Source organism: Salvelinus alpinus, chromosome 1, assembly GCF_045679555.1.
Source record: "Salvelinus alpinus chromosome 1, SLU_Salpinus.1, whole genome shotgun sequence".
Taxonomy (NCBI): Eukaryota; Metazoa; Chordata; class Actinopteri; order Salmoniformes; family Salmonidae; genus Salvelinus; species Salvelinus alpinus.
The window spans coordinates 29,490,700-29,510,437 of NC_092086.1; the positions used below are offsets into that span (position 1 = coordinate 29,490,700).

Consider the following 19,738-nt stretch of genomic DNA (forward strand, 5'->3'; position numbering starts at 1 on the left):
GCTAGTGTGACTGGCTCAGCTAGTGTGACTGGATCAGTGTGACTGGCTCAGCTAGTGTGACTGGCTCAGCTAGTGTGACTGGCTCAGCTAGTGTGACTGGCTCAGCTAGTGTGACTGGCTCAGCTAGCAAGCTAATGTTGGACAAATGTAAGCTACCTTTCATGCATATTGTCAAACTTCAGAAATACTGATCCTTGATACACAAAACCCCTTAGCTAGATGTAAAACGGTGTGACTAAGACTTGCTCACCAAAAACACATCAACATTATTAACAGATGAACTGCCTAGTTTAGATGAACTCAGTCTGTTTTGAGGATGAGATGGGGTTCATTAGGGGATGTCACCTAGGTCATATTGTTGAGTGTTAGAAAGCACATTGTAGCCCAACTACTTTTGAACAATCCCATGAGTCTTTGCGAGATACGAGACAGATCCGTGCAGGAGGAATCGTTGCGCTATCTGACGTAAGACAATTTTCTCCCTTCCACTCTTCTCTGCTCGTGAGCTCGCCAATCATTTTCAGCCCTGGGATGTCTAGAACTCTATTGGAGGGATGAGACACCATTTTTCTATGTGAAATTCCATAATTTCATGTTATGTTGATGGTGGTGGAAAATGCTGTCTCAGGCACCGCTCCAGAATCTCCCATCTCCCAAACTACAAGTTTGACTTTTCTATTACTCAAATGTACACTCAAACTATACAGGATAAGTACAGCTTCTAGTTAAATTGCTCACAGACTGGCACACATAGTTGCAGGAAGTAGTTTGGTGGTTTATGAATGTTTTCTTGTAAATGTGCTGTAGCACCCTCAACACCCCTACTTCCAGGGGTATGCTGGTACCTGGCAGCTCTAACTACATGCTCCAGCAGAGAAATAGTGACATTTGACACATTAAGTCTACATCTAGCTAGCCCTCCTGGACTCATCACTACAACCTACAGCCTACTCACTGTCTGACCATGCCATTCAAGTGGGGGAAAGAAGTCTCCCTGAGTACTGAACCTCAATTCTATTAAACATTCATATTCACTGCATTAGTACATCGTTAGAAAATACATGTGTGCTGTAAGAGGCTATGGACTGACAAGAAACCTCATTTAATGTTCAAACCAACTCACTGTTGACTACTTTAGGCTAGATAAAGGCTCTCACATTGCACTCACGATATTAGAGACCTCATCCAAAGACACTTTGGCATGCACGGGATGGTGTTCACTTATGAAACTCCGCGCATTCTTTTTACAAACAGATCGAACAGAATCCAGAAGGCAAAGCATGACTCGTCTGTGCTGGGATCAGATGATGACGTGGTACGAATCTCAGCGAGCATGAACAGATGATGATGAGCGGGAGCGCCCCGGTCCGCGCGCGCGCTCCATATTAATCTGTTGAAGCTAGGTCGCTGTCTTTTAAGGCACCATGGACTGTGTGGAGAGAAACCTTTCCGAGCAGTAACAACCTGCAACAACTTCGTGACCAGAATCAATTCTACATCTTTTACCAGGATGGTAACTTTCTTTCGGTAAAATTAGAATTGCCTCGATATTAATTTATTTAGGTTTGGAGAGGGAAAACCGATTGCTCTATGACATTTGCGACTAGGGCATTTATCATTATGTGGTTGGATGGTTTATGATAGTATTTGATTGGAGCCCTCAGACAATTAATCTAAATGGTTTTGAAGTTCTGTTGACTTCAGTAAATTATCTCGTGTCAGTTCCGAAGTCCAGAACTATGTCTACCATCTGATTTATGTTATTGTGCGTTTTGGTGTTGAAGACAAGAGTTTAGCCTAGGCTATTTAACCTATCGATGTGATTCAACGAAAAACATTAATTTCGTGAGGAGGAGTTTTCCAAACATACAAGGAATCTGTGTTCGTATCCGGCATGCTGGCTTTCTTAGTTGGACTTTTATACCTAGTGAGTGGACGCACGGTGCGCGCTCAGGATGCGACAGGTAGCCGCTTCTTCTGCTCCGCCATCCCGGCGGGCGCCGAACCTAGCTGCTCGTTCGAACCCAACGGTAACCGCGTGCAGAGCACCAGCCCCGTGGAGGATGAGTTACGGAACACCATCCTCCAACTCCGAGAGACCATCCTCCAGCAGAAGGAGACTATCGTGAGTCAGCAGGGCACTATCAAGGAGCTGAACTCCAAACTGGCCCGCTGCGAGGCGGCCGCAGAGGACTCAGCGGGCAGGTCCAGGGGCCAGAGCTCCAGGCGGAAGGACTACAGTAAGAACACAATGGGAGACCTTCCCAGGGACCCCACGGAAACTATAGACCAGCTGGGAAAGACCATGCAGGGGCTCAAGGGTCGGTTGGAGAATCTGGAGGTGAGATATGGAGGCTGTAGTGGCTACAGTAAATTATATCATTCAGGTCAAATGTATATTTTTTTTATTATACACTGTAGCATTTTTGTATGGAGGTTAATATATGAATATACCCCTATATTAATATGGTTGTTTGTGGTTATAGCTACAGTCATTTATATCATTCAGGTCAATTTGTTTTTAAAATTATTATACACTGTAGCATTTTTGTATGGAGGTTAATATATGAATATACCCCTATATGAATATGGATGTTTGTGGTTACGGCTACAGTAAATTATAATGATCATGCTTTTCATATCACTCTTACATTATGTATGGAGGTTTTCATCTTTTCACCACAAATGTGTAGCACCCACCACATCAGGCATGTCTGATACTGAATGTAGCCTAAACGATAAGACACTACCCACTTTCTCTTCCTCAAAGTCAAAGGGTAATGTAGTGTAGTATGTCAGAAGCATGCTGCTTATGCTTGATGAATCAAAGCAGCTGATATGAATAGACAATCAGCACACATAAATTGGTGTCAAAAGTGTCAGGCACCATCCGTGGAGAAGTCGAGCAGAGATGTGTATTTTCAATCATTCCTATTCATTTTTCCATGCGGCACCACACGCAGTCTTGTCATTTTTCCAACTGCTTGTGCAATTTATGTCACAAATCATACAAACATTTCCCCTGGCTTTGTATCCACTGTATCACGGATGAGGTCCTATCTACGCAGCAAACAGACCAAGAAAAAAAGGCCTATTGTGGGTATGTCCACCATAGAATCTAATCCTATGATGCCCACAGCTAGGTTAGTTAAGGTGATTAATCTCATGAATCTATTATAGTGTCGTCACAATCAAAGTCATGTGGGAGTGGCAGCCCCTGGCATACTCACAATCACACAGATAGCATTTTTTCTGGTGCCTGGGAATGAGTGTGCTGGTCTCACGTGGCTTCATGATGATCATATCTCTGGCTGCATCCCAAATGGCACCCTGTTACCTTTATAGTGCACTACAAGGAAAAGGGTACTATTTGAGACGCAGCGTATCTCTCTGATAATATTGAGGTCATGTATGTTATTGTAACTGTGCAATCCGTTTGCGGCTGATGTAGCCTTTATCTATAAGCACCAATCCTTTATGTCGTTATTAGATATAATACATGATCGCACAGTGTGGAATAAAACTGATAAAACAATTACATTAAAGTGCAATAGGAAATAAATAGGTTTACATCTCTCTCTCTCTCTCTACATAGAGAGAGGGAGAGAGAGGGAGAGATGTATAAACCTATTTATTTCCTATTGCACTTTAATGTAATTGTTTTAACTGTATATACAGTTGAAGTCGGAAGTTTACATACACCTTAGCCAAATACATTTAAACTCAGTTTTTCTTTTCACAATTCATTGTGACATTTAATCCTAGTAAAAATTCCCTGTCTTAGGTCAGTTAGGATCACCACTTTATTTTAAGAATGTGAAATGTCAGAATAATAATAGAGAATTATTTATTTGAGTTTTTATTTCTTTCATCACATTCCCAGGGGTCAGAAATGTACATACACTCAATTAGTATTTGGTAGCATTACCTTTAAATTAACTTGGGTCAAATGTTTTGGGTAGCCTTTCACAAGCTTTCCACAATAAGTTGGGTGAACTCTGGCCCATTCTTCCTGACAGAGCTGGTGTAACTGAATCAGGTTTGTAGGCCTCCTTGCTCGCACACACTTTTTCAGTTCTGCACACAAAAGTTCTATAGTATTGAGGTCAGGGCTTTGTGATGGCCACTCCAATAACTTGACTTTGTTGTCCTTAAGCCATTTTGCCACAACTTTGGTAGTATGTTTGGGGTCATTGGCCATTTGGAAGACCCATTTGCGACCAAGCTTTAACTTCCTGACTCATGTCTTGAGATGTTGCTTCAATATATCCACATCATTTTCCTCCTCATGAGTCTATCTATTTTGTGAAGTGCACCAGTCCCTCCTGCAGCAAAGCACCCCCACAACATGATGCTGCCACCCCCGTGCTTCACGGTTGGGATGGTGTTCTTCGGCTTGAAAGCATCCCCCTTTTTCCTCCAAATATAATGATGGTCATTATGGCCAAACAGTTCTATTTTTGTTTCATCAGACCAGAGGACATTTCTCCAAAAAGTACGATCTTTGTCCCCATATGCAGTTGCAAACCGTAGTCTGGTTTTTTTATGGCGGTTTTGGAGCAGTGGCTTCTTCCTTGCTGAGTGGCCTTTCTTGGGACTATAGGGGGTGCTGTTCCGCATTAGCATATTTGGGTCTCCAAATTAAACTGCCTCGTGCTAAATTCTTGATCGTACAATATGCATATTATTGTTATTATTGGATAGAAAACACTTTCTAGTTTCTATAGAAGTTGGAATTTTGTCTCTGAGTGGTACAGAACAATATCTACAGCACTTTTCATGACAGGGGTCAGATTTCAGAAATTTTTACCCCTGATCTGGAGTCTGTTTTTAAGGCGACAGTGAATGCTATGAAGAAACCGACACTGCCTACGTCTTCCTCTGGGTGTCTGTACGTCATCACGTTTTGAATGGAGTCTATTGCACAATCCCAGCCCATATAAAACCACAAAACGTGGGAGGACCTCTCTCTCTTCTTCCTTGCGCCACAAGCAAGATGGACATCGGACCTGCCTCATTCCAAATCGTTGTTTAACTAGTTATATTTCTCCGGTCATGTTTTCAGTCGTTATAGTTGTTAAAAACATCATAATGTAGTTAATTTGAACCGTTTTATAGCAATTTATATCCGTTTAGTGCGATTTTGAGGAATTTCTTTGTTGTGCACTCTGAAACTTTGGACACGTTTTGGGGTCCCGTTCGATCGTTAGTGGATATTTCGAAGGACAGAGGACATCTATCGACCAAAAGACGTTTATAACATAGAAAGGATACATTGCCCAAGAATCTGATGGAAGAACAGCTCAAAGTAAGCAATATTTAATATGATAAATCGTTGTTCTGTCGAAATATTTTAAACGCATATTTCGCCATTTTGTTTGGTATAGCTTCACTTGGCGAACCCTGTATTGAAAAGTAAGGATAATTTTAAAAATGTAAATCAGCGGTTGCATTAAGAACTAATTTGTCTTTCGATTCCTGTCAACCCTGTATTTTTTAGTCAAGTATATGATTAGCTTTCGATTAAACTAGATCACTCTGAAAGCTGACGTTCCTCATTTTGAGGCTTGAGTTGTGACTATTTCCATTGTATAACCACGGTTTTGTATGGCTAAATATGCACCTTTTCGAACAAACTGTATATGTATGTTGTAAAATGATGTTACAGGAGTGTCATCGGAAGAATTCTGAGAAGGTTAGTGAAAAAATTAATATATTTTGGCGGTGATTACGTTATAGCGCTCTTTGGCTGGAATCGATGCTCTGGTAACGTTTGCACATGTGGTATGCTAACTTATCGATTTATTGTGTTTTCGCTGAAAAACGCTTAGAAAATCTGAAATATGGTCTGAAATCACAAGAACTGGGTCTTTCCATTGCTATGCTTTGTCTATTTTTATGAAATGTTTTATGATGAGTAAATTGGTCATACACGTTGCTCTATCTAGTAATTCTAGTCGATTTGTGATGGTCGGTGCAATTGTAAACTGTGATTTCTACCTGAAATATGCACTTTTTTCTAACAACACCTATCCTATACCATAAATATGTTATCAGACTGTCATCTGATGAGTTTTTTTCTTGGTTAGTGGCTATCAATATCTTAGTTTAGCCGAATTGGTGATAGCACCTGAAGGAGTAAGAAACTGATGGAGTTAGAAAAGTGGTGTATTTTGCTAACGTGTTTAGCTAATAGATTTACATATTTTGTCTTCCCTGTAAAACATTTTAAAAATCTGAAATGGTGGCTTTATTCACAAGATCTGTATCTTTCATCTGGTGTCTTGGACTTGTGATTTAATGATATTTAGATGCTACTATTTACTTGTGAAGCTATGCTAGCTATGCTAATCAGTGTGTGGGGGGTGGGGGGTGCTCCCGGATCCGGGTTTCTGAGGCAGTAGAGTTTTAAGTCGATATAGGACTCATTTTACTGTGGATATAGATACTTTTGTACCTGTTTCCTCCAGCATCTTCACAAGGTCCTTTGCTGTTGTTCTGGGATAAATTTGCACTTTTTGCACCAAAGTACGTTCATCTCTAGGAGACAGAACATGTCTCCTTCCTGAGCGGTATGACAGCTGCCTGGTTCCATTGTGTTTATACTTGCGTACAATTGTTTGTACAGATGAACGTGGTACCTTCAGGCATTTGGAAATTGCTCCCAAGGATGAACCAGACTTGTGGAGGTCTACAATTTTTTTGGCTGATTTCTTTTGATTTTCCCATGATGTTAAGCAAAGAGGCACTGAGTTTGAAGGTAGGCCTTGAAATGCATCCACAGGTACACCTCCAATTGACTCAAATGATGTCAATTAGCCTATCAGAAGCTTCTAAAGCCATTACATCATTTTCTGGAATTTTCCAAGCTGTTTAAAGGCACAGTCAACTTAGTGTATGTAAACTTCTGACCCACTGGAATTGTGATACAGTGAATTATAAGTGAAATAATCTGTCTGTAAAGAATTGTTTCAAAAAATTACTTGTGTCATGCACAAAGTAGATGTCCTAACCGACTTGCCAAAACTATAGTTTGTTAACAAGACATTTGTGGAGTGGTTGAAAAACGAGTTTAATGCCTCCATCCTAGGTTTATGTAAACTTCCGACTTCAACTGTATTTATATATTTCTCTCTCTTCCTCTCTCCACATATATGCTTAATACATGACAAAAAAAATCAGTGATATAGGTTATTCCATCAGTTTTTTGTATAACTCTCAAAATCTTATGCACAAGGAAAATTACATCCTCTGGGGTTAGACCCCTCATAAATAAGCAGGCCTAATTCAAATGAATGATTTTCAAAAGTGTGCTTGTGTGTGTTTGGGGTGATGCACTTAATTATTACTCCAACGGGTTCCTGAAAGGACCTCCCCAACATATATATTGTTCCTGTTCCTTGATCCCACCTCCACTCTGAACACAGCATAACACAACCTGTGACTGAACGACAGAACGTCCGGATAGGGGATTAACTCTCTCTCTCTCCTCCCTCCACCACAGCAGCAGCAGTTGCGTGCCAACACGTCAGCAGCAGCAGCAGGTGTGGGTGGGAATGCAGTGAGGCCCCTACCGGCGGAGCTGCGGGAGCTGCTGAAGCACCGTTTGGGGGCCCTAGAGGGCCAGCTTCTGAGGAAGGTGGCCGAGCTGGAGGAAGAGAAGAGCCAGCTGTACAACGAGACGGCTGCCCACCGTCAGCGTACCGAGAGCACCCTCACCTCACTGCTGGAGAGGATCACAGAGCTGGAGAGAAGTAAGGGATATGTTCTCACTGACCCTCCCTCAATCTTACTATTTCTCATCCTCAGTCTTTCTCAGTCTCCATGTTTATTTACCCAGGCCAGACGATCACAGAGCTGGAGAGAAGTAAGGGAGCTGTAGTTGTCGTTCTCACCCTCTCTTTTTCCTCATTCTATCTTGCTCTTTTACTCTTTCTCACTCTCCAGCTTTATTTACCCAGGCTAGAGGGGATCACAGAGCTGGAGAGTAGGGGGTTTATTCCCCCTCACTCCCCTCATTCCCACCCTCACTCCCTTTCTCCCTCTATTTTTGCAGGTCCCCAAAAACTCCCCTCACCCTGCATCCTCTCTCTGTGGCCTTCTCTTGCTGTCTCTGTCTCTCTCTCTGTCTCTCTGTCTCTCTCTGTCTGTCTCTCTCTCTCTATCTCTGCCTCTCTCTCTCTTTCTGCCTCTCTCTCTCTCTGCCTCTCTCTCTCTCTCTCTCTCTCTCTCTCTCTCTGCCTCTCTCTCTCTCTGCCTCTCCCTCTCCCTCTCTCTCTCTGCCTCTCCCTCTCTCTCTCTGCCTCTCCCTCTCTCTCTCTGCCTCTCTCTCTGCCTCTCCTTGCTTATTCTCTCTCTCTCTCTCTGTCTCTGTCTCTCCTTGCCTATTTTCTCTCTCTGTTGGAGATCAGGAAATAGCTGGAGAGAACCTCAGGGACCTCATCATCCCTCTCGATCCTCCTTTGACTACAGACCCAACCACTCACATTCTGACTGACTGCCTCTTCCTCCTTATGTTGGATACTACAACACACATACATTATGTTGGATACTACAACACACATACATTATGTTGGATACTACAATACACATACATTATGTTGGATACTACAACACACATACATTATGTTGGATACTACAACACACACACATTATGTTGTTTATTCGGGGTCCCCAATAGCTGTTACTATAGCAGCAGAGACTTATGCTGAGATTTGGGTGGGGAGGCAGAGACCGTCTGACCATCCGATGTATGTCATTGATCAGGCTCTCTCCATGCACCCGAGTCTTCTCATTTTGATTCTGCCCCTCTCTCCCTCTAATTCATTATTTTCTCTGTGTTTCTCTCTTTTGCTCTCACTCTCATCTCACTGCTTCCAGAAAGACAGGCTGTCTCTGATTCTCTCTCACTCTCATTGTAACAGATGTGTATACAATATGCTGTCTTACTGACACCTCATCAATGTTTCAATTAAGACTGGAAACAATACAAGCTGTTATACTTCCACCAACCAGTGCCCATCCACATTTGTATTCATGTTCAATCATCATCGTAATGTATGCCATTTAGCAGCTGCTTTTGTCCAAAGCGACTTACGGTCATGCGTGTATACATTTTACGTATGGGTGACACATTTTTTTTTACCTAGGCTAATTAATATCTTTAAAAAAGAAGGAGGAGCAAGAGAGACAGAGAAAGAGAGCTATATTTCATCGTTTTTTTATACTTGCAAATGCAGCTAGCTAGTTTAGCCTACTCAAACACCCGACTCAGAGGGATGCTACAGTATGTTAGCTAGCTAGTTTAGCCTACTCAAACCCCCGACTCAGAGGGATGCTACAGTATGTTAGCTAGCTAGTTTAGCCTACTCAAACCCCCGACTCAGAGGGATGCTACAGTATGTTAGCTAGCTAGTTTAGCCTACTCAAACCCCCGACTCAGAGGGATGCTACAGTATGTTAGCTAGCTGGGTATGACTATCCAACACTGGAACTCTTCCAAGTCAAGGTAACCTTTTGGTTTTACTAATTTATTGCCACCGGGGCCCGCCAGTGTAACTGCAGACCTGCTTACTAACTGTCCACTGTACTGCATGATTGTAGCAGATGATGTGTAGTGCATTGAAGTCCACAAGCGAAGGGAAAAGGTGAGAGGAGGAGAGCATGTAGATGTGAGAAGGAATACAACAAGATGTTTGTATATGGCTATGAAAATTAACATTCCACCAAATAAAGCAAACGGAACAAAACGGGGGTAAACATACCGGAATTTGTCCAATAGAAACTCTAGTTTGCAACTGTTAGACTAATGATTACACCCTAGATCAGCTAGATACAGGCAAGATGGTGCAAGGCTCTATTGAATGTGTCACTGTCTGTCACCTCAAGTCTTTCTCTCGACCTGTGTGCACCTACTGTAGGTTGTAAACTTTAATTCATAGTCTAGGTTGTAGCAACCTCATGATGGGTACAGGGAAAATTTGAGCATAATTTAGTAGCTTAAACCTATGGATGTTACATTGAACTGGGTGAATGGAATATGAATGACAGTCATCTAATATGCTGTAACATAAATAAGGCCAATTAAAAAAAAGAATTGTCCTCCCTCATCTTAAACGGCACCGACCGCCACTGTCATCATCACCATGACCATCACCAACATCGAACCCTTACAGCCAATTTACGACAGTCCAACATCGAATCCTTCCAGCCAATTTACGACAGTCCAACATCGAATCCTTCCAGCCAATTTACGACAGTCCAACATCGAACCCTTACAGCCAATTTACGACAGTCCAACATCGAACCCTTACAGCCAATTTACGACAGTCCAACATCGAATCCTTCCAGCCAATTTACGACAGTCCAACATAGAACCCTTCCGGGCAATTTACGACAGTCCAACATAGAACCCTTCCGGGCAATTTACGACAGTCCAACATCGAACCCTTACAGCCAATTTACGACAGTCCAACATCGAACCCTTACAGCCAATTTACGACAGTCCAACATAGAACCCTTCCGGCCAATTTACGACAGTCCAACCTCGAACCCTTCCGGGCAATTTACGACAGTCCAACCTCGAACCCTTCCGGGCAATTTACGACAGTCCAACCTCGAACCCTTCCGGCCAATTTACGACAGTCCAACCTCGAACCCTTCCGGCCAATTTACGACAGTCCAACCTCGAACCCTTCCGGCCAATTTACGACAGTCCAACCTCGAACCCTTCCGGCCAATTTACGACAGTCCAACCTCGAACCCTTCCGGCCAATTTACGACAGTCCAACCTCGAACCCTTCCGGCCAATTTACGAAAGTCCAATATCGAACCCTTCCGGCCAATTTACGACAGTCCAACATCGAACCCTTACAGCCAATTTACGACAGTCCAACATCGGACCCTTACAGCCAATTTACGACAGTCCAACATCGGACCCTTACAGCCAATTTACGACAGTCCAACATCGAACCCTTACAGCCAATTTACGACAGTCCAACATCGTCAAAGTCAGCGGCCCACTACCCATTCTTGCTCATTAGCTTTATAGAGGGTGGTGGTAGTAGGCGGTGGTAGTAGGCGGTGGTAGTAGACGGTGGTAGTAGGCGGTGTTAGTAGGCGGTGTTAGTAGGCGGTGTTAGTAGGCGGTGGTAGTAGACGGTGGTAGTAGGAGGTGGTAGTAGGCGGTGTTAGTAGACGGTGTTAGTAGACGGTGTTAGTAGACGGTGGTAGTAGACGGTGGTAGTAGACGGTGTTAGTAGGCGGTGGTAGGCGGTGTTAGTAGGCGGTGGTAGTAGGCGGTGGTAGTAGGCGGTGGTAGTAGGCGGTGGTGGTAGTAGGCGGTGGTAGTAGACGGTGGTAGTAGGCGGTGGTAGTAGGCGGTGGTAGTAGACGGTGGTAGTAGGCGGTGGTAGTAGACGGTGGTAGTAGGCGGTGGTAGTAGACGGTGGTAGTAGACAGTACTAACAGTGGAAGGCTGTCTGTCTACTTTGGACGATGCACTGTTGTGTTACTACTGTCATCGGCTTGCTTTCCATAGTAACCAATGGTTCAATAAGAGCCCCCTATGTGGGCAGACTCAGACACGGTGGTGTATGTGAACAGTGCATGTCATGACCGATGAAAGTGATGGATACTACCTCTATCTAATAATTTTCACACCTCTGTTTGTCTTCAGGTAACAACGCATTTAAGTCACCCGAGGATTTCAAGGTGTCTCTCCCCCTGCGCACCAACTACCTGTACGGACGCATCAAGAAGAGTCTCCCTGAGATGTATGCCTTCACAGTGTGTATGTGGCTGAAGTCCAGCGCCAGCCCTGGTATAGGAACCCCCTTCTCCTACGGGGTGCCAGGACAGGCCAATGAAATCGTGCTCATCGAGTGGGGCAACAACCCCATAGAGCTGTTGGTCAACGACAAAGTAAGTCCTAGTCTTTTATTGATTGTCCATTACAAAAACAACTCCTGGGCTACGGCCACGAAAGACTCATTTACTCTAAAGAACTTGGTTACAGTTGAGCATGTATCATTGTGCATTTTCTATTACAAAAACAAACTGTGACGATTGAATAGACACAGACGATCAAGCCAGCACAGAAAAGGAGCTGAAATGGGGTCATGTTGTAGTCCTTCCAGTCTGTTTTCAGGGGGTAGAACCAACAGGTTCTTGAACCTGGGTCCAGCGACTATCAACACAACACCATGGCCGTTACACCAAGAGGCCCACACCTCTTGTTGAGGGTCCTAGGTTGGCTTAAGGTCGCTTCAATATTTGCATTTAATAATGAAAATCAGACACTTTCCCCCCTTGTTAACCAATGCTTTTTGAAGGAAGACAATTTCCAATGTGCTCAAAAAGATGCTACAATTAATATTTCATGGGTTTCTGTCTTCAAAGGAATACAACCATGGCAATCGTGGTGTTTGAATAGACAACACAAATAGTTATTTTTTTTGTGCGTTACTGCTGGATAACTGAACCTAGTGGGAGTTGAGTTTGGCTGAAGTGAAGTAGGGTGGGGTTTTTTGGTTGTGGGGTTGGATTTGGGTTTGTGTTGGGCATCTGGTTTATTGGCAGAGCCAGTTTTCCCCACAGTTCTGGTTTCACCATGTATTATACATGTGTGGATGTCAGACAAACACTAGAAATGAAGAGAGAGAAGGGAGGGAGAGATGGGGGAGGGGGGAGCAGAGTGTACAGGAAGATGGAAGAGGGAACCAATACAGCACCAGAGAACAGACAAACCGATACAGCACCAGAGAACAGAGGAACCGATACAGCACCAGAGAACAGAGGAACCGATACAGCACCAGAGAACAGAGGAACCGATACAGCACCAGAGAACAGAGGAACCGATACAGCACCAGAGAACAGAGGAACCGATACAGCACCAGAGAACAGAGGGACCGATACAGCACCAGAGAACAGAGGAACTGATACAGCACCAGAGAACAGAGGAACTGATACAGCACCAGAGAACAGAGGGACCGATACAGCACCAGAGAACAGAGGGACCGATACAGCACCAGAGAACAGAGGGACCGATACAGCACCAGAGAACAGAGGGACCGATACAGCACCAGAGAACAGAGGGACCGATACAGCACCAGAGAACAGAGGGACCGATACAGCACCAGAGAACAGAGGGACCGATACAGCACCAGAGAACAGAGGAACCAATGAAAGTGTTAGTGAGTGTGAGAGAGGAGGAAAGAGGGTCAGAGACTGTATGTGTGAGAGAAGATGAAATCATCAATATAACACTAATATTCGTTTCAAAATGTTTTAAAACCTAACTAACACGACCCAGGTCTGCATGGTGATTCCTGGTAATATAATCAACAGTTTAAGGTTAGAATGTTACACCATGTTCTTTTGTCAATGGTACACCATTCATCTGGTGCAAATGCTCTCGTGCTCCAAAATGAGATTCATTAAAGATAGAGAGAATCTTCCCTGGATCAAATCCATTCAACATTCCTGTTGCATCTCATTATTTTGGCTTCTATAAGGAGTTAAAGGATTCGTTCACTATTATAGAACCATAACTCTATTTTGGATGTAAATGGCATGTTTTAGAAGGGTCCAGATACTTTAGCAGATTCACTTGGTTTTGAGAAACATGCTTCTCTGTTTAGCACTGCTGGTAACGGAAACCGCTCGAGTTGCATAAAATGGAATATAACTTTGCGGATAAAGTTTGGAAATGCATCATTTAATGTGTACAACATCAAAAGACCTGCACCACTATACTGAGAGCTTTGCCGTTTGGAAAAGGACTTAGTTGGTTGTTTTTGGAGCCGTTGTTTTTCCGGAGCCCCCATACTGCAGAACGAGCAATGATAAAGTCTATTCCAGGTGCGGTATGTTTCTGAAAAAAGAGGAACTAATACAGCACCAGAGAAAAAAGCAAAATCACCAAGTAAATTCACACAAAAAGTGTCTGGACCCTTCTATAAGATGACATTTACATCCGAAATACAGATTAGGTAAAAAAAATATTGAACCTGTCCTTTAAAGCTTTCCTAATGCCAAAATATATCCACTTGGAACTTATTTTATCAGTACTTTCGCAGCAGTTGGCTGCCTATTGGACAAGAGTAAACATCTTTTGATGTTGTGGTTGGTTGGGTTTAGTCAATACCCGGATGGGGTGGTTTTATTGAATTTCTTTCTGCACCTGTCGGATCTAAAAGGTGAAATGCCCTCACACCTTTAAGGATTGCTTGCAGGTGCATTCTAGGAAATGTTGAATAATCGTTCATAGAAAATAAACTCCCTCATCACTTGTTTATTTTTTGCAAATGTTTGGGTCTCATAGCCTTTGTCAGAGCTTTGATTAGAGATGTTGGTGTGGTCTAAAAGACATTCTGCAACTGTTTCATCTGCCGGGCCCTATGTAAACAACAGTTGCTGTGTTTGTTTCCTGCTCACACGGTCAGGGAGAAACTCCTGGCTCCGGGTATGATATCAGACCTAGCGTCCTCAGGTTGACCAAGGCTCAGGGATATTACTAGAGGGCAGTAATTAGTTCCACAGTATCAATGCTCTGGTTGATTGGCTTTAGTGTAAATGTGATATGCTGGAACACCTTTGGAGGTCAAGCTCTAGTTTCTCATGGGAGGGATTAAGAGCAGACAGGAAATTGTTGGCAGTAGCCTCTGCATGTCATGGTCTCTATGGTTATGGCTCATATAGAAGCTCTATATAAAGCTAATGACTTCCACCTCCATTCTCTCCTATGCTGAATCCTCTGTGGACCATGATGACATTGTAAAGTCTGGGTAAAGCTCTGATGTCGTAACCTGTGCTATATCTTTCTGGTCTTGTTTTCGAATTGCAATCCCATATGACTGCAATTTCTACAGTCTACAGTATATTGTCACTTTACTCTAAACTATTTGTAAAGTGCTGGTGTTGTCTTGCTCCATTTGGCCCTGTGTTGTGTGTCTCAGTCAAAGCTTCATTGTGCCATCTGCCCCAGTGATATATAGCACTTGTGCTCTCTTGCCTCTTACGGCAGATTGTACGGTTCAACTTGAGCTCTATTGCCCTATCTGCCCTGGGATATTCTCCCTGATAGTAAAGTCTACAATAAGCTCTTAAGGGGAATCATATCCTTCACTTGAGTGAATGTTTTTCTAAGTTTCCCATAGACATCCATGCATGACTAAATGAAAATTGGACTTAAGTGGAAATTAAGATTCACCACACAAAGACAAAAACACAGGTATTCTCTTGCCCCTTTTGCCCAAGTTAGTATAGCCCCTCTAACATGAATTACCCTCCTTTACCCTCTTTGCCCCTATAAGTATTCTACATTTACATTTGAGTCACTTAGCAGACACTCTTATCCAGAGCGGCTTACAATTAAAAATTAATCCCATCTAACGTTGTACTGCCCATCTCACCCTTCTTACCCAGGTGGCCCAGTTGCCCCTGTCGGTGAGCGACGGCCGCTGGCACCACATTTGCATCACCTGGACGACGCGGGACGGCTTCTGGGAGGCATACCAGGATGGGGAGAGGCTGGGCACCGGGGAGAACCTGGCCCCCTGGCACCCAATTAAACCTGGAGGGGTGATCATCCTGGGACAGGAACAGGTGAGGCTTAGCCAGGCTCTGATGTACTCCCACCGGAGAGGGAGAGGGAGAGATGAGAAGGGGGAGGCAAGGCTCTTGTCACGCTATCAACAACCCTTTACCATTACCTCACCTCTCTGCCTGCCTTAACCAGTGACAGCGCACCCTTGGGAGCATTGTTAGTGTGACACTCCAACAGATATCTCCATGACAGCATCTTACTATCTCTACGGCGATGTAGTACAGAACACTGACTATTAAGATCGTTCCCATAGGGACCCAGTAATGTAACGTAGCTGTTGGGTCTCATTGGGTGGACTACTTTATGCAGCACGTGTGCTGCTAGTCTATGTGGAAAGCTACAGTGCATGTAGTGTGTCTTTCATGGATAAAATTGCAATTGTAGAGTGAAATGACAGACGCACAGAGGAAACCAATAGCAGAGCAATAGATCTGTCTCATCTATCAGACGTACTATACAATTTATTTAAAATTGTCGTTCTGTTCCGGCTTTGGCAAAATTATTGATGTCTTTGAATTCTTGTTGAACGCAGAAACGATGAATCACCCAGGCTATGACGTTTCTGTACACTGATGGGATTTTAAACACAGTCCCTCTCCCTGTACAGGACATGGTGGGGGGTCGTTTCGACGCCACCCAGGCCTTCGTTGGCGAGCTGAGCCAGTTCAACATGTGGGACCGGGTCCTCCGGCCTGTGGACATCATGGGAATGGCCAACTGCTCCTCCTACATGCCCGGGAACATTGTTCCCTGGATCGACACCAACGTAGAAGTCATGGGAGGAGCATCCAAGGTGGCGTTGGAGATCTGCGAGGACCGTATGTTCGAACCGTAAAGGAGTTGGATGTGTAACGTTGTCATGACACTGGGTTCCGAAGGTTCCGGAGGCTTGAGAGGTGGTTCTGGTTCCGCGCTCTCTGTGCTGCTTCAGAAACACCCCTCAAGGAGGAAAAAGGGCTCAACGGGTATTGCCTTTGTTTACAGACCTAGATCTAGTAAATGGGTTTTGGTGTGATTTTCCATGCTTAAGTACATGGCTCACAAGTTCATGCCCATTCCAACGTGATTCTAACTAGAGGATTTTACAGAGAACCCACTTGAGACTGAGGACTCTCTACTCTGTATTCTGTCTTTTACTCCTTTAGCTAGATATCCTTTTGACTGAGTCATGTTTGAACACAGCTCCTCTCTAAGGCATTTCAAACACTGATAATTGAGCACTGTACTGTATTCAGAGAATGTGAGCTAATATATAACCCATAGAAGCTTTTATTGTGTTGTGTGGACAGCTATTTCTGAGTTGCATGGCAAACTTCTTCGGTAAATGATGTGAGCTTGTGTTCCTTTGCAGTAAAAAGAAGCCCCATGTTCCAGAGAGGGCTATTGATGAGTATAGAATGTAAAGGCAATGGTGGAATAGACCATTTTCAACGTGTGCATGTGTTTTGACCTGTCACTGAGAGTATTGAGTGCAAAAGTGAATGCATGCGTACTGTATGTGTGTATATGTGTGTGCATATGTACATGCACAGGTGGGTGTGTTTACTGTAATAGCAGTTTGTGTGGGTGTGTGCACGCTCTCGTTGTGTAAAAGGCCCTAGAGATTAGTGACGAGGACATTCACATTCTTGTAAATCTATTCTAATACCTCTCCTCCCCTTGAGCAGCTGCCATCCCAAGCAGCTTTGTGCAGCGGCCGGCCCAGGCAGGTTAAAAGCAAAGTCGGAAAGCTGCCGAGGACTGGCGGGAAGCCGGGAATTCAGCGCTCTGTGTGCCACACTGGGGGAGCGTGGGTTGGAATGGGATGCCAGGGACTGGATGACCTTCAAGGAAGGATTTTGTCCATAATCTGTGTTAGTAAATATCATGTTTGTCAAATGAATGAGAAGATGAATGTGAGCTATTTTACTATCCCGTTGCATTGTATAATATAGAGGCATTTTGCTATAAGCCAGAGAGACGCTATGAAAATGAAGACTGTGAAACTAAAGATGAGAAGAGATCTGAATGTTTCTGGTTGGAACAAGACAAAAAGCACTGGAACATTTTGCTATGTTTCTGTTTGTAGAAAATGTCTTTAATTTCCTTAGGGATAAGAAAAAAGAACTCCGTTCTGAATTAATGTTGTGGTTCATTCCAGTCCATTTAAACTACAGTGATTTGAAATGTGGTGCAGTAGATACACATGTGTCAAGTTTGCTTCTTCAACTCTGTTCACACTTGTTTTGCTGCAACACAATACCACAATGCCTGTCAATTCAACCCTTATCTGGTTATGAAGAGTGCAGAGGACTAACCTGATGTTAGGAAACAAATGGACGTTTGTCTCTTCCTTTCCTTTGGGACATCTTGGAAAGATATACGTTTGTAAAAACAGAACAGCGGGATTCAGAACATTTCTGATGGCCTTTGAGAATGATATAATGCAGTAATGTTTTAAAGGGGTACACACCTATCATTTTAGAACATTTCAAAGTTATTCTACATATGAATGTCCTTTTATGTGTTATATAAATGTATGTTTTATTTCTGTAGAGACGATTTAATTTCTTGTATTTTATTAGCATTTCTGCTCATGAGTTAATGTGTTTACCTGCACTGAGTCACTATTTCATTCAGAATGTTAGTGGAAGAAGGACATCTTCTTTTAAAATGTTCAATGGCCTTTTTTTCAGCACCGAATGTGCTTTTTGTTTGCGGATGATTCAAACCATAAAGTTGGAATCCTTAAGGTGAAACAGCCACGTCCGTTTGGGATATTACAACAACAGAGAAGTTACTGAAAACAACAAACGCTGTATTTCACCTCGGACATCATTGCACTACTTTTTTCTTATTACAATGCCGTGTGACAAAACAATAACAGCGGCGGTGGGATGACCAGTAGCGCTGCTTTCCCCTACTGTGGATTCCATCTTTCAGTTCAGCAAATATCATTTGTATTTTTTCCCTACAATGCAACCTTGGAATTGTGAAAAGATAAATGACAAACAAAAAGGATTCAGCTGTTGCTTTAACCTCATCTTCATCTACCATTTATGTTCTGTGTCTCCATGCAGTGTGGTTGGATGTCCTCTTGCACCTAATAAAATATTCAAAATCCAAATACGAACAATTGCCTGAAAATCGTGCCATCAGAAAGAGTTCAAGTGTTGAATAGATTCATGGGTCAGCTGCGGAGTGCAGTGGAGGCTGGTGCAGGGAGAAAGGGGAGAAAGGATCTCCCTTATACTATTGAAAGACATTAAAGATAGTGCAACATATTTAAAAACCCACCTTGTAATCAAACTATACTAAATACTGTATACTCACATGTGTCGGCTATTTCACTGTAGTAGGAATATATATAGTCCCATGTGAGGATAAACAGGATAACGTCCAGTAAAATAGTACCTCTGTCCTGTTAAGATTACCTAGGGTCAGTGGCTACTCATACTGCCTCCCCTTCTATCAATACAGATGAATCATAACCAAACACATGTTTCATAAGGCTTGTAAACTGACAGAATGTGATTGTATACTTCTTAACACCGTCTTATTTGTCGCGCTTGTTGACTACAGACACACAAAGTCAGGAGAAGTGTCATGTTGTGTGCAACGAGTCCGAACCCAGAGGATATGAATGGATGTTTTCTCTCTCTCTCTCTCCATCCGTGGAATGTTATCAACAGCGGAGAAATCCTCTGGCTGGCAGCCTTCCAGGTGGAAATGAAAAATCGGCCTCAGTGGATTATGGGAAGCAGCAGCGGTAATGTAGGGCACGTTGCGTTCGAGAGCTCTCCTCTCTCCGTGTTCTCTGCTTGAGCTGTCACGGTTGGCACTATTGCTTAATTCATGTGTTGCCGCGACACCCCAGGGGGTCACATTGTGAATGCATTGTAAATCAGGCCCAATTACTGACTGTAAACAAGAGGATGGAAATAGTGGTTCAGTAAACTGCTGTGGAGATGGAGGGAGAGCACACTCTGCTTGAGAATATAGGGGGATAATTCTACTCTGAACTTAGATTTCCAATATGGTCTCATAAGAATGTGTCAAAATAATGACGTTTTACTATTGTAGGTAGCGATATGTCATATACGTTGACATATTACTTGTCTACTATATGACTGGCCAGCCAGTGGAGAAAGA

The 19,738-nt window shown here is 43.3% G+C and overlaps 1 protein-coding gene across 1 annotated transcript; it reads left to right on the forward strand.

The window, feature by feature from the left end:
* The first annotated feature begins 1,434 nt into the window (after positions 1-1,434).
* nptx2a (neuronal pentraxin 2a) lies at positions 1,435-18,713 on the forward strand. Its single transcript, XM_071395645.1, has 5 exons — positions 1,435-2,341; positions 7,505-7,754; positions 11,678-11,922; positions 15,427-15,606; positions 16,215-18,713. The coding sequence occupies exons 1-5, from the start codon at positions 1,895-1,897 to the stop codon at positions 16,440-16,442; spliced, it is 1,350 nt and encodes a 449-aa protein (XP_071251746.1). The 5' UTR covers positions 1,435-1,894; the 3' UTR covers positions 16,443-18,713.
* The last annotated feature ends 1,025 nt before the right edge of the window (positions 18,714-19,738 follow it).

Bases quoted from the DNA above. Each gene is read 5' to 3' on its own strand.
- nptx2a (XM_071395645.1), top strand. From the start codon at position 1,895: ATGCTGGCTTTCTTAGTTGGACTTTTATACCTAGTGAGTGGACGCACG. The intron at 11,923-15,426 runs GTAAGTCCTAGT...CTTCTTACCCAG, and splicing joins AGCTGTTGGTCAACGACAAA to GTGGCCCAGTTGCCCCTGTC. The intron at 15,607-16,214 runs GTGAGGCTTAGC...CTCCCTGTACAG, and splicing joins TCATCCTGGGACAGGAACAG to GACATGGTGGGGGGTCGTTT.